This window comes from Glycine soja, chromosome 17 (assembly GCF_004193775.1).
Source record: "Glycine soja cultivar W05 chromosome 17, ASM419377v2, whole genome shotgun sequence".
Classification (NCBI taxonomy): Eukaryota; Viridiplantae; Streptophyta; class Magnoliopsida; order Fabales; family Fabaceae; genus Glycine; species Glycine soja.
In genome coordinates, this window is record NC_041018.1 from 40,478,889 (window position 1) to 40,492,267 (window position 13,379).

At 32.6% G+C, this 13,379-nt stretch overlaps 2 protein-coding genes across 2 annotated transcripts; one reads left to right on the forward strand and one right to left on the reverse strand.

Moving 5' to 3' along the window:
* Positions 1 to 323: 323 nt before the first annotated feature.
* LOC114394194 lies at positions 324 to 3,059 on the reverse strand. The gene is made up of 3 exons (XM_028355834.1): positions 2,821 to 3,059; positions 2,406 to 2,735; positions 324 to 1,415 (listed from the first exon to the last, which is right to left on the reverse strand). Exons 1-3 carry the CDS (start codon positions 2,920 to 2,922, stop codon positions 666 to 668), a joined length of 1,182 nt encoding a protein of 393 aa, XP_028211635.1. The 5' UTR covers positions 2,923 to 3,059; the 3' UTR covers positions 324 to 665.
* A 6,243-nt stretch (positions 3,060 to 9,302) lies between these two features.
* LOC114394207 (B3 domain-containing protein Os01g0723500-like) lies at positions 9,303 to 13,120 on the forward strand. The gene is made up of 7 exons (XM_028355861.1): positions 9,303 to 9,464; positions 9,564 to 9,779; positions 10,378 to 10,837; positions 11,091 to 11,266; positions 11,597 to 12,101; positions 12,360 to 12,529; positions 12,632 to 13,120. Exons 2-7 carry the CDS (start codon positions 9,720 to 9,722, stop codon positions 12,947 to 12,949), a joined length of 1,689 nt encoding a protein of 562 aa, XP_028211662.1. The 5' UTR covers positions 9,303 to 9,464; positions 9,564 to 9,719; the 3' UTR covers positions 12,950 to 13,120.
* Positions 13,121 to 13,379: the final 259 nt, after the last annotated feature.

The window sequence follows — 13,379 nt, forward strand, 5'->3', positions numbered from 1 at the left end:
GTTTTTTTAATACAGATTAAGAAAATAAATATTATAATTGAGTTAGTATTTATTAGGAAACAATTTTACTATAATATCCTTATTTTCTTTCTTAATTTCAATAAATATATTATCAAATTTTTTTAAGACGAGTATTTATTAGAGATAAAATTAAGATAAATATTCAAATATCTCATTGAAAAGTGAACACATCAATCAATTATATTTGTTTTTTCCAAAGATTAAAACAATTATTTTGAGACGAGAGAGTATTACATTTAGGATAATAAATTTTTGAAGACCATATTCATAACCAAACATAAAGCACAGCAGCACACCACACATACAATACCTCCCCCATAGAATTTTTTTCTTTTTTTCTTTTCATAATCAGCACAACCACCTAACATGGTAAAAACTAACACATTACGAAATAGCCACCAGCTTAGTCCAGACTGCTTCATCAGAAAGAATTAGGTTCATATCCTAAAAGATTACCAAATCGTGTAAACGCAAATTACACTTCCTTCTTTCTCCTCTCCTATTTTGGTATTTACAAGAACCAATCCTGAGTGCATGAGTAATATTTTACAAGAATTGAACTCTCGCATATAACAAGATCAACAGAAGAATCTACAAATATAACCTAAAAAGTGTAAAAAAACAATAGCTTACAAGAGTTTCTCCTACCATTTCACATCCAGTGTAAGAGGCTCCGGAAGAAAAAACACTGGTCTCAACTTTGTATATGACATATTGGACATCAAATTCGCCCAGGAAACTGAAACTGATTCGATAAAAGGTCTTACTTCCTTGATTAAAAGAGGCTTGAGCTTGTTTTCCTCAACTCTGGCCAATATCTCAAACCAGAACCTTTCAAAACCGGGCCTTGTTCTCCAATCAGGAATCGTACGATTAAGAGTGGCATTATTACTTATGTCCCTTTCTAATTCTAAGGGGAACTTTACAACAGCTGATGCTTTAATATTTGCTTTAAGAAGGCCAAAAAGCTGATCTTTAAGTATCTTATGGTCAAGAAAACTCCTCAAAACTTTCTCCAACAAACTTAATCTCAAACTTAAGGAATCAATGGGGCATGCTCGCTTTCTAAACACATGGCCATGGTAACATTTTTCTGGAAGCAGCTCAATAGCATCCTCTGAAATCAATGTAGTTGCTATTTGTGCATAAGCGTTTCGAGCTCTATAGGCAACCAAAGATGCAGACCCTGATATGCGTATGGGAATCAGGGCCATGCAAGTTGATTGCATAAAGGGCCAAAGGTCACTCTTCCCTTCACTACACATGGCACTTCCATTCATTTGTAGATCAAGATCAGACGAGTAAAAAAGAGATATTTCTTGTGCTCTTCTTACTTCTACTGTAATACCCTCACCAACAAGTATGTGTTTCAAACCAGTGTACGAAACATTCATCTGCCAGGCAGAGTCAGAACTCAGAATTTATCGAAATATCAAGACTGCTAGTTATCCACAATAATTAACTTGGATATATCATAGATTGCTTGGACGAAAAAAAAAATAGCTACAGAGGAAAGATGTTTATGTTAGCAATCAAAAAAATGAAGTAAAGCTTAAGGCTACAGAAAAAACACATAAGAAATAACAAATTGTCCAGTGTCATCAACACAACAGTTATTGTTATATAACACTTGATCTTTTATAGATAGTGTGTGTTTGGATCAATGTCCTTAATCCCCATTGCACTTCAAATTCACGTCAAAACAAGAAAATGACACTGAAGAAAGCCCACAGAGCTTCAGATGGACACACGTCACGGAGCACAGTATGTGCAACCAAACATGTGGATAGTGAATGCATTAGAAGTGAAAGGAGTAAATCTTGACCAGATATCCACCATACTTGGATGGTCATTGTTGATTATACAGTTGACAATTTGACATTCACTCATCTTAGCTGATACTCTCTTGCAAGATATATCCAATCACAAATGATCATATATGAGAAGTTTGTCCACTTTTAATATCAAGAAAAAAACATATGTACCAACTGGGTAAAACAATTTTTAACACTATCATTCAATCACAAAAACACTATGTAAGGTAAGTTTGTTAATTTTTACAATATTTATCTTAAAGTCATATTAAAAGTGATTTCCGATTGATTTAATAGTATAAAATTTTTACACAGACCATGTATAGCCATTAAGCTCTTTCATATACGTACCTAATATTTTTTATTGATTGATGATAGTACATACAAATTAAACTCTCTTTCTCTCTATGTATAAGAGTTCCTGCCATCAAATTAACATCTATATGAAAAGAAAGTGAACAAACTACAAATTTTAAAGGAACCTTCAAGTCCTAGCATACAAAGATCTAAATTTTATAAGGGAAAAAAAAACATGACAGAATCTTAAGAGGAATGGAAAAAATAGCTTACGGGGAGGGATAGCGATAGGTTGTGAAGAGCATCGACCCGCAACGCAAAGGGACCTTCCAATTTGAGGGTATGAAGGAGTGGGAAGGAACCGAGCCGGTGAACGAGAGGGGGTAAATCGGTAAATGGCGTTCTGAACTTGTTCCACGTGGCAACTTGGTCTACGAATTTGAGGGTGAAGTTATCATTATTATCGGTGCCGAATCTGATTCGGAACTCGTAGCTGAGGGAGGTGCCGAACATAACCTTTCCGACATCGAACTTGGTTACTCTCACGTCGTCGTTATTGGAAGAATCCCACTTCTGTTTCGCCGACACCGCCTTCAGAACATCCTTGGTTTACACGAATCGAAGAAGTTAAGTTAGTAATAAGCAGATTTAGAAAATAAATAAATAAATGGGAGTGTTGATTTGGAACCTGCAAAATGTGGGTGAGATTGGAGTGGGTGGAAGAAGATGCAAAGGCGATGAATTGAAGGAGAAATATGAAGAATGAGAGGAGGAAACGATAAGGAGTCATCCTCTCGAAGCGTCAACGGAGGGTACCTCCGACGAGAGCAGAGGTATCTCTGATGGGAACTACACAGCGTTTCTCTCGTCTCTCAGATTCGCCAAACTCCTTCGGATTACGTAAAACTTATATTTTATTAAAGAATATATTCATTCACTATTAACAATTAACAATATAATATAAAATTGGAGAGTGACAAGATATTCAAGTGGGAATAAGTCATTCGGAAGAGTAGATCATTTTTTTTTCGGACCCATAACTTATGATAATTTTTTGGGATTAAAGATCTGGTAAGATTTACGATAATCTTTTTTTAGATATTAGATGATTTTTTAGGTCTCATCTGAATCTTAATTTTAATTATTTTATTTAATTATTTATTAAATTAAATATAATTAATTAAATAATTAAATTTAATGAAAAAGATTAGGTTGTAGCCTTCCATCCATTCCTCCCTCTCCTTCCTCCTTCCCCCTTGAGAGCCCTCCACAGTCCTATTTTTCTACTATTCTTTTCCTCTTTTGTTGGTTTTTTTTTTCTTGAATGACCTTCTTCCCCACGTTGATTAGTTTATATTTTGAAGTAATTTTTTTTTAAACATGTGCATAGATCTTTAAGATTTTTTATACAAGAATTCATTCTTCATCTTAGAAATTTTTTAATACACCTTTATTACAAGATTCACACAAAATCATATCTTGAACTCAAGATCCTTGTTCTCTGACACTAAAGTTAGTCTTAGTCAATCCAAACAACTTGTGGGATTACTCGAGAAGTGAAACATCCTAATTATGATAATTAAATTTAAAAAATATAAAATTATTATTTGGTAAGAGATAATTTAATTTAATCCAAAAGTTTTTAATTTGAATCTTGAATTATAATTAAAATTTAATGGTGATGCATGAATAGTGTAAAATAATTTTATATAATTTTTAAAATAATTTTATAAAAGTCAACAAATTTATCATTGTAGTTTCTAATTTGATCACATTGCATTGCCTTTTTTCTTATATAATTATCTTAAATATTTGTCATAACTAAAAAGTAATTGTCATTCTCTTTTATTTTTAATTGTAATTTTAAAAAATACTTATACAATACACGAGCTAATTTATTATTGATAACATGTTTGGAAAATTGCTTGGTAAGATATTTACAGAACATATTGGAAATAATTTAACTTGATTCTTATTGGTTAGAAAATTTGGCAAGATAATTTATTTGAATTCAATTGTTCAAATATGTGGGGGCTAAATGTGTAGTTTTAACTTATAGATACTAACTATACGATAAATTGTAATATCATTAAATAATTACATAATCGCAAGTTTTTTCATTTATCTTTTATTTTTTACTTTCTAAATATATTATTATCCTTATAAATATTGAAATATTCAGAATCTATTTTTACAAAATTTTGAATAACTTTTTTTGTTTTTGTAAAATTGAAATATATTATTTTTTGACTTTGATATATACGTGTACTCACTCATTCACACCATAACCGATTACTCTCTTCTTATGATTTATGGGGTTTTACCCCCACCCCTACACACACACACAAAATACGAAAAAATTGTCACAAAAATTTGATCCTCTCTTTCTTCCAACCGCATTCAACCTCATCATTCAAACAATAACCCCATCTTCTTCGAGTCACGTCATTGCCTTCGCCAGCTCCTCCTTCGCATCACACAACCTCTTCCTAGCATTTGCACTAGACCTGTAAATTTGAGGTCTCAAATTTTTATTTTATTGTAATACTTAAAAAAAAATCATTTTATTATGGCTTACCAATTCATATACCAATTAATAAGGGAAAAAAAAGTTCATGCACCACTCACCCTTTCAGCTTCTTCTCTACTTCTCGATATAGCGCACCCAAGAACAATTCCCAAATTCCAACCTCAAATTTAAAGGTTACAAGCAATTGAACATTGAGTTTTCACCAAATTATTCAGTAGCCTGCACCAATTTCTAGCTTTGAGAAAACAATAATATTTTTTTTATGATAAAAGGTATGGAAAGCAAGGAACTGTAGAGGGGAGAACCCAAAAAAAAAAAGGAAGAGTAATACACTACTTATTAATATTGTACTAAATAGTGACTATCATTGCCAACAACATTTGGATTGTGCTCTGGATTGTGATTTTCTTTATAAACTTTAGCCAACAAGTCAAGGAGGGAAGGACCAAATCACGAAGAGGGTTGAGAACAACGTTGCTATCAGTGTCGCGCACGACGATAACAGATTATTGAGTGGATTATTGAACTCACAAGTCTTGAAATTCAAAGGTTATTTTCTATTCATTCACTCTATAATGTTATTCCTATGTGTGTGTTCGTTTGACTTGGATAATTGGTGTTGGATTGATCAAATGATGCATCAGTGTTGTTTTACTTCTTGCTTGTCGTGATTTGTTATTGTTGTTGTGGCTTAATATTTAAAGTGAATAAAGCTTGTTTCACCTTAATCAAGAATTTAAGATAAAAAAAGAAAATGGGACGGAAGAACCAACCTTTGTTTTCCTTTCACTTTTTCATAGTTGTAGTATAAGAGAATATTTTGTGTGTATTTTGTTTTACAAGTGATAAGTGAGACAACAATCCCAGAAGTAGAGAAAATATTTTGCCGATGATAAAAGATAGCACAAGAGTCGATTGAAGAAAACATGTAAGATTTATTAGATATATGTTATTCAATAATAATACATTTTTTAATGAGATTACGTATCTATTTTATTTTTAGAATAAATATTTATTTTAAAATAGTTATATATAAGTGACCCTTTATTTATTATTTTGCATTGGGCCCATAAAATGTTAAGACCGGCCCTGCCTCTTTCTTGACCTTCTTGCACTCGTTGCCAACTAATTTCTAGATTTCAATGTTGCATAAGCATGGAGAAGAAGAAGGATGAACCAAAGAGTGTGTAGGTTTTGGAAGCAATAGGAATTTTTTAGGGCAGGGTTGGTTGACAATGAGCCTTAAGAAAAGGCGAGGATCCATGGAGGGAGAGAGCAAAGGCACGACGCAGAGGAGGAGGTGGTGCAGGCAATGACAAGAAACTCCTTTGTAGATTTGTATCTTCTCCTTCTAGATTTGAATGCGTCGTAGTTGGTCACAGTGGCACGGCTGGATGTTGATTGGGGTTATGCTGAAGTGAGGTTAGGGATGGTGGTCGTTGGCGGGTCTGGGCTAGAGGTTAGGGAAGAAGAATTCACAAATTTGTGGGTGTATTTTGTGATTGTTTTTAACCCAAGAAATCACTCACTCTCATGATCAATGATGAAATTGATGAAAGAGTAACATGCAAATTCAAATTTACTCGAACCTACATTCAGACCAAAAAATAATAATTTTTAATTTTATGAGTACAAAAAATACTCAAAATTTTATAGGGACAAAATTTCAAACATTTGTAAAGACGAAAAATATATTTTAGCATTTATTTTTTTAGTCTGCTACTTTGCAAGACTTTACTAGTTATAACTTCTTGTTCTTGTTTTTATGTCTTTACATTTATCTTTTTTTAATGCAAACTTAGAATAGAGGAAATTTCACTATTCATTTTATGGAATAGCTCGAAGATTTTTTTAATGGAATAACCTTCTTAACAAAGATAATCACAATGTTTACAATTGATTGATTCGCTCAACTCTTAACTAAGTCATTTTTCAAGAAGCCAAAAGATGAAATATTATTAAAGAAAATCCAAAACTGGTACAAGGGGTATCAGATTTGACATTTATCAAAAGAATTTAATGTTCATGTATTTCACATTATAAAACATTTTTATATTATTATTTAATTACAAATCATTGTTTAAATTATTTTAAAAGTTAATAAACTTTAAACAAACTATATCAAGTTCAACATATCATATGTTATATCATACCCAATGACGTATCATATGTATATTATATTATTACTATTATTATTATTAGATACATATATTATAATATATTAAAACAAAAAAGTAAGAACAACTTTTTGACAACGCCATCAGAGAAGAGAGAGGGGTCATTAGGTAATCCCTTATTCTTTCACTTTCTCACGTTTTCCTCTCCTCTCTTCATCTCCCATTCTTTCTCCTTTCATTTCTTTTTTGCGATTTGCTGCTTCATTCCATTCTATTTCACCGGGGGCACATTGGCCCTCAACAAGGTTCATGTGGATTGGATTGCGATGTATAATTTGTTATTGCGTTTTGTTTTTTGGTTATTGACGCATTCCTCATCACCTTTCTTATGGCATTTTCATTTTCCTTAGCTCCGCCGCAGCGCCACCACCATGCTATAATGTCGTCGGGTCCTACACCGGTGGCGCCACAGAGGCATACCACCCTTTGTGGTAGCAACCTCCTTTCTTACGCCATTTTGGGGTTAGATAATTAGGGTTTTTCCAATCCTGTTGATTGATTGTCGATTGGATTGGGTTTCTCTGACTCGATTCCAACCTTAGCCCAAAAAGAGAAAGCGTAAAAAAAAGAATCTATTCACACCTTTCCTCTTACATTTACACCCCTTATTTGAAATAAAATAAAACTTCTTTTTACACCTGTTTTTTCATTTGCGCATACACCCTTTTTTGCTTTCAAGGCCTGACAAGTAATTTATATATCTTTAATTTGAATTATTATCATTAATTTACATATCTTTGTTTTCTACTTTTTATTTTTTTATCAATAATTTTTGTGAAATTACTATGAGAAAAAAAATTAATCTTAATGCATATTATAAAAGACAATGTAATGAAGCTCCCAAGTATCAACCAAATGACTTTTTAGCCCCCTAAGTTGAATCCCGATTACAACCAATACATAAGATACTTACTCCATCTCAAGTACACTCATCAACTTTTTTTTTTTTTTAAGGAAGTACACTCATCAACTCCTAAACCCCACGTTACCAGAGAAATATACTCTCCACAAATATGACAACTAATTCATTTTGGCTAACAATTCATCACAAAAAACACAAATACATAACCAACATACTTTATAACTTCTCGATTAACTTTTTAGCATGTATAAAATAATTTATTTTAATGGATGTAAATGCAATTCTTAAAGTCATTACAATGTTTCAACTTACGAACCATTAGAATAGTAATAGTACAACAATTCACGTGTGAAACTGCAACATGTATCACCTGATTTCAAATTTTAACATAACAACCTTGCATTTAAATCTTGCATATCTATCTTCCTTATGGTAAACAATAAATCTAATACTAATATTTGTTAAAAGAGAATTAAACACAATCTTTAAAGATGATTGCTTTCATGGATATTCTTTCCCAGGCACAATCTTATTCGAGGTATTATTGGACAATAGACGCAATTATCTCTCTTAACAGGGGATTTGAGTTGTGATTCCTTGAGAAGAAATAATTAAGTAATTTAAAACTAATATGATCTAAACTAATGTTCACATAACATGTAATCAAATGTCATTATTTTTTTTATAAACTGAAAATTTTTAAATTGTTTGAGATTATAAATATGCTATTAGATGTGATTCATCATGTTAAATTAATCTTTTTTTATTAAACTCAATCTCATTCCTAAATTTAAACACGATTTGTTACATTATGGAGATGACATAGAACATGTTTGGTTTACGATTGGGAGATTCAGAATTCTTACTTCTCTTAAAATATATATGAGAACATGTTGTTTAACCTAATGTTAAATCAAACGTACCTTTAGAATATATTTGTTTCTCACTTGAAAACCCAAACACGTGAATTCTAATGAAAAAACATAGAAGTAACAAACTTGCTCCTTTTGTGTTTTGTTTCTAGGAATGATACAAATTCTATTAGAAACGACTATTCAAATATGATTGTAAAATAAATATTATTAATATATTTTTATAAATACATTTTTTTATTATTAATTAAAATTGATAGGAAAAAAAAGTTTCACAGCTCCCAAATGGAGCCCTACTTATTTTTTTATTTCTCATATGTTTCAATTAATAAAAAATTATTAAAAACATATTAAAAAATGTACTGAAGTATTATTTATTTTTTTTGTGTGGGAAAAAATGTAAAATGTATTAGAGTAACTCATCACTTAATACTTCCGGCAATACGCTCGATTGAGAATCCAGGTCTCACGCGCTTCTTGCTGCAGAGCGTAAATAGAGACGACATCGTTTAATGGGCGTATATTAGCACGCGCCAACTTCACATTGTGATTGCACAATGGTAAATTTGATGATGAAGAAACATAATTTTTTTTTTTTTTTATCTAGATTACATGTAATGGTGAGCTACAAATAATTTAATAAGATTATTATAAATTATAAAATTCTCACTTTTCATATATTTAACATAATTAAATATTTAATACCGAAGATGGAGATTTTTAGTTAAAGTGAAATAATAGGAAGCGAGTTTCAGTGTTTGAAGAAACATAGAATAGAATAGAATGAGACCGAAATGAAAATGAAAGAGAAATGAGCATTGGCAGTAGGAAGCAGGCAAGGCTTCACAGATTTGGCCAAACCAGTTCTACACTCCTCCACGAAAACCCAAGGTACGCTCGCACCTTCTCCTCCCAATTTCTCACCCTCTCTTATTTTTTTAATTATTATTTTCCAATTTCCGTAATTTTTTCACATTTCTCTCCCACCAGATGTGTGATTTGGCGATCATCAAAATGAACCAAATTTCCAGAAATTAAAAATTCAGAAGAGTTTTTTGATGTTGAGAGGCTGCAACACATTACTTAAAATTCGACGTTGAAATCAAAACAGAGAGAGAGAGAGAGAGAGAGAAATAGGGCTTTTGAATGATGAGAAAGCCTCATTTCTATGAGGTTTATTCCTCTGCCTTCAGCTCTCACAGACTGGTAATTCCTCAACTTCTTCTTCTTGTTCTTGTTGGCCTAATTGCATGTTCCCTAACTCCAATTTGTAACTTTCTTAATCAATGGAATCCAATCTAAAAGCTAGCTTTTTGCTACAACTTAGGCTGCCCATTTCCCTTTTTAGATACAATGCATTATAGCTAGGCATCTGTCTGCAACCATAATAAGCTAAAAGTGTGTTTTTAATGAAAAAAATGTATCTTTTCTTTCAAAGAAACTAAAAGGAGGTTTAGCTTAGCTGGTTTAGTAGGGTGCATGAGTTATGTTAAACCCCCAGACATTGTCTTCGATTTCCACGGATCATAAAAAAAAAAGTCCTAAACTTTTTCCTTAAAAGATACCATTTGTAATCAGTTGTCTAGAAAGTTCTTTAAATCATGTGACGAATAATGGAAGCAGTAATTTAGTTTTTTTTACATTCTTAGTTAGATTATCCTACTCAGTTCTATTGTTGTAGGAGATTAATAATGTTGATGTCACAGTTCATGTTCTTCTCATAAAATGCTTATTTTGGGTTAATCTTGTTACAAATTGCTTATTGGAATTTCTCTGTTTGGAATTGAATTCTTTTTTGATACAGAAACTTCCCGATGGATTTGTGTGTCACATGGAGGGAAGGACATATGGATCAGTTTCGTTGACTGGTCCTAGTGGAAAAACATGGACAGTGCAATTGATTAAGCAGGAAAATGATCTATTTCTCCATCATGGGTGGTCGACATTTGTGGTGGATCATCAGCTAGAATGTGGTGAACTTTTGGTTTTCAGATATGAAGGTCACTTGCATTTTACCGTGCAAGTATTTGATAAGGATGCATGTGAGAAAGAGGCAGCGTTTCATTCTGAATGCAGTCAAAGTTCAAAGATAATGAGTACCAATGAGAACCAGGAACTTGAACTGGGTGTTGGTAAAGAACTATTGCGGTATGAGATAGTAAGACCAATTAGTATGTTCAGAGAAAACGAAGAAACCTCCAAAGCATGTTCAGCTAATGATGTCCCTGTGCCTTTTCACATGGACAATAGCAAAGAAGATGAAGGTACAAGTAATTTTTATCAAGTTCTTCTGGTTCTCACCAAAATGATCTAAAATTGATCCAATCTTGCAAAGTTAATAGGTACCTGTCTAGAAAAACGTTTTGAATTCTAATCATTATATTAATGCCACAACTTACATTTCTTTAATACTTGATCCTTGAAGTTTTATATGTGAAATGCTATCCAGAATAGATTATATTGACAAAATCATAAACTCATGATTGCTTGAATGGTTCTATCATCTATGCAATGCAGAGACTGCCATCCTGTATAGAAGTGGGAAGGACGATCATCGTTATATTCTCAGTGGAGTTTCATTATCAAATGTATCAGCACACGATGAGAAAAAAGTTTCCCAGTCATTTATTTCCTCTTTTCCATATTTTGTTAGAATCATGAAAAGCTTCAATGTCAGTGGTTCATATACTCTGGTGGGTTGTTCCCATATGTGGTTCATATTTTTAATTTCTAAATAATAATGTTGCTTTATGTCTCTGTGCTTTCTGTTAAGTTACTTGTGTAGTGTTCCATCTGGTTGAGAAATTTATCTGATATTATCTTTTACCTTGATAGTACTCCTTCTTTCATATACAGAGGATGAAAAGCATTTCAGTTGTATACATTACCATTAAAAGATGTCCTCAATGAAAAATTCGTCTTTTAAGTCCTAATTAGTGAATGTCAACCTTGAAGAAGTTATTTCTGCTCCTCTGCACACATAAATTTGTTGCTGATGCTGATTTACAAATGTTGTAATGCAGAATATCCCTTATCAGTTTTCGATGGCACATCTTCCCAATTGCAAGATAAAGATTATTCTTCATAATTTGAAAGGAGAACATTGGACTGTTAATTCCGTGCCAACAACTAGAGTGCATACTAGTCACACTCTTTGTGGAGGATGGATGGCCTTTGTTCGTGGTAATAACATAAAGGTTGGAGATATCTGCATTTTTGAGCTTGTGCATGAGTGTGAATTACGTGTTCGCATTGCTGAGGTTGCAAAAGATGGGTCTGACTGCCAGGTTGGAAACCTAGCCATTACTAGGCCTAGTGCAGGACATGCTGTAACTTCCAGATGTATGCCAATGAATCCTAAAGTCAACTCAAAATGCATAAGAAAAGTTGATCTATCGGATAAGAAGTGGTCAAAGATTGGTCAAGAAACTATTTTATCCATTGACTTAAAGAAATCTAGTAGAGCTTCAAATACTTCTAAGAAGATGGGGCTTTGCCCTCAGTCGAAAGCTGCCCATAAAAAGTTGGGTAAGGTTTTTCTCTACTTGCTCAATAGGTGACACACTAAAATTATAATTCTATGTCAGATGTATATATCTTAAGATTTTGCAACAAAGTTCTATGAAATTCTTTCAAATTAAGAAAAAGGAAAACAATATAATAGGAATTGTATTATTTTGCTAGTGAAAGAAAAAAACAAAAGGATAAATATTGAATGGTTTCCTTCTATTAGTTTCTAGTTTCAACCTTCCAAATTATGAAGTTTTGAACTGTAAACAATGACAGCTGCTCCAAGGAGACATCGTGTTGACGATGAACTAAGCTCACAGGCTAAAGCTGGTTTGAGAATGTTGTTTGCACTCGATGAACAAAGAGTAGCTCAAGCTTTTACTTCCCCTTTTCCTAGTTTTGTGAAAATAATGAAAAAGTTCAATGTCAGTGGATCATACACTTTGGTGAGTAATGCACAACCGTTTGGCGTCCACGTTTACTGTTTTATTTATAGATATATATTTAATATCAATGCTAAGTTATATAATGCCTGTTACAAATTGTAGAAAATCCCATACCAGTTCTCAGCTGCACATCTCCCAACTTACAAAACTGAAGTTACACTTCGTAATTCAAGAGGTGAATGCTGGACTGTGAACTCGGTTCCAGATGCAAAAGGTAGAACAGTTCACACCTTTTGTGGAGGGTGGATGGCCTTTGTTCGTGATAATGACATCAATTTTGGAGACACATGCATTTTTGAACTCGTTGCTCAATGTGAGATGCACGTTTACATATCTGGGGTTGGAAAGGAAGGGCTTGATCATCAAAATGGGCATTTAAAACTTACTAATAGATTAGCTAACGTTCCATCTACCTGCTAACGTTCTTGTTTGTGAGAATCAATCTTCCATGAAGATGTTTGTTTTGAGAGTGGCAAAAGATCTTTTGCATTTTATGTACATATTGCAGTAATTTCATACCCTCTTGATATATATGTACATCTCACCGTTCACATGCCAATTTATCATCTCACCTGGTTAGATCTTAGAATATATTGCTTATGCTTTTGCTTTTAATTCTTATCATTGTGTTTCTCTATCACTATCAAAAGGCTCATGGAATATTTGTCTCGTATAAACATCTATGAGCCATCATGTTCTATAGATATTTCCTTCTACGTTTAGTAACCCCAAAACGAAGTACGAGTTTTAATCAGGATTCAGGAGTTTGGCCAATTTGTTTTACTGAGAGAGTGGCTTAAAATCTTGATAGGTGTCAATGCGGTGTATATAGTATACTATACAATGATGG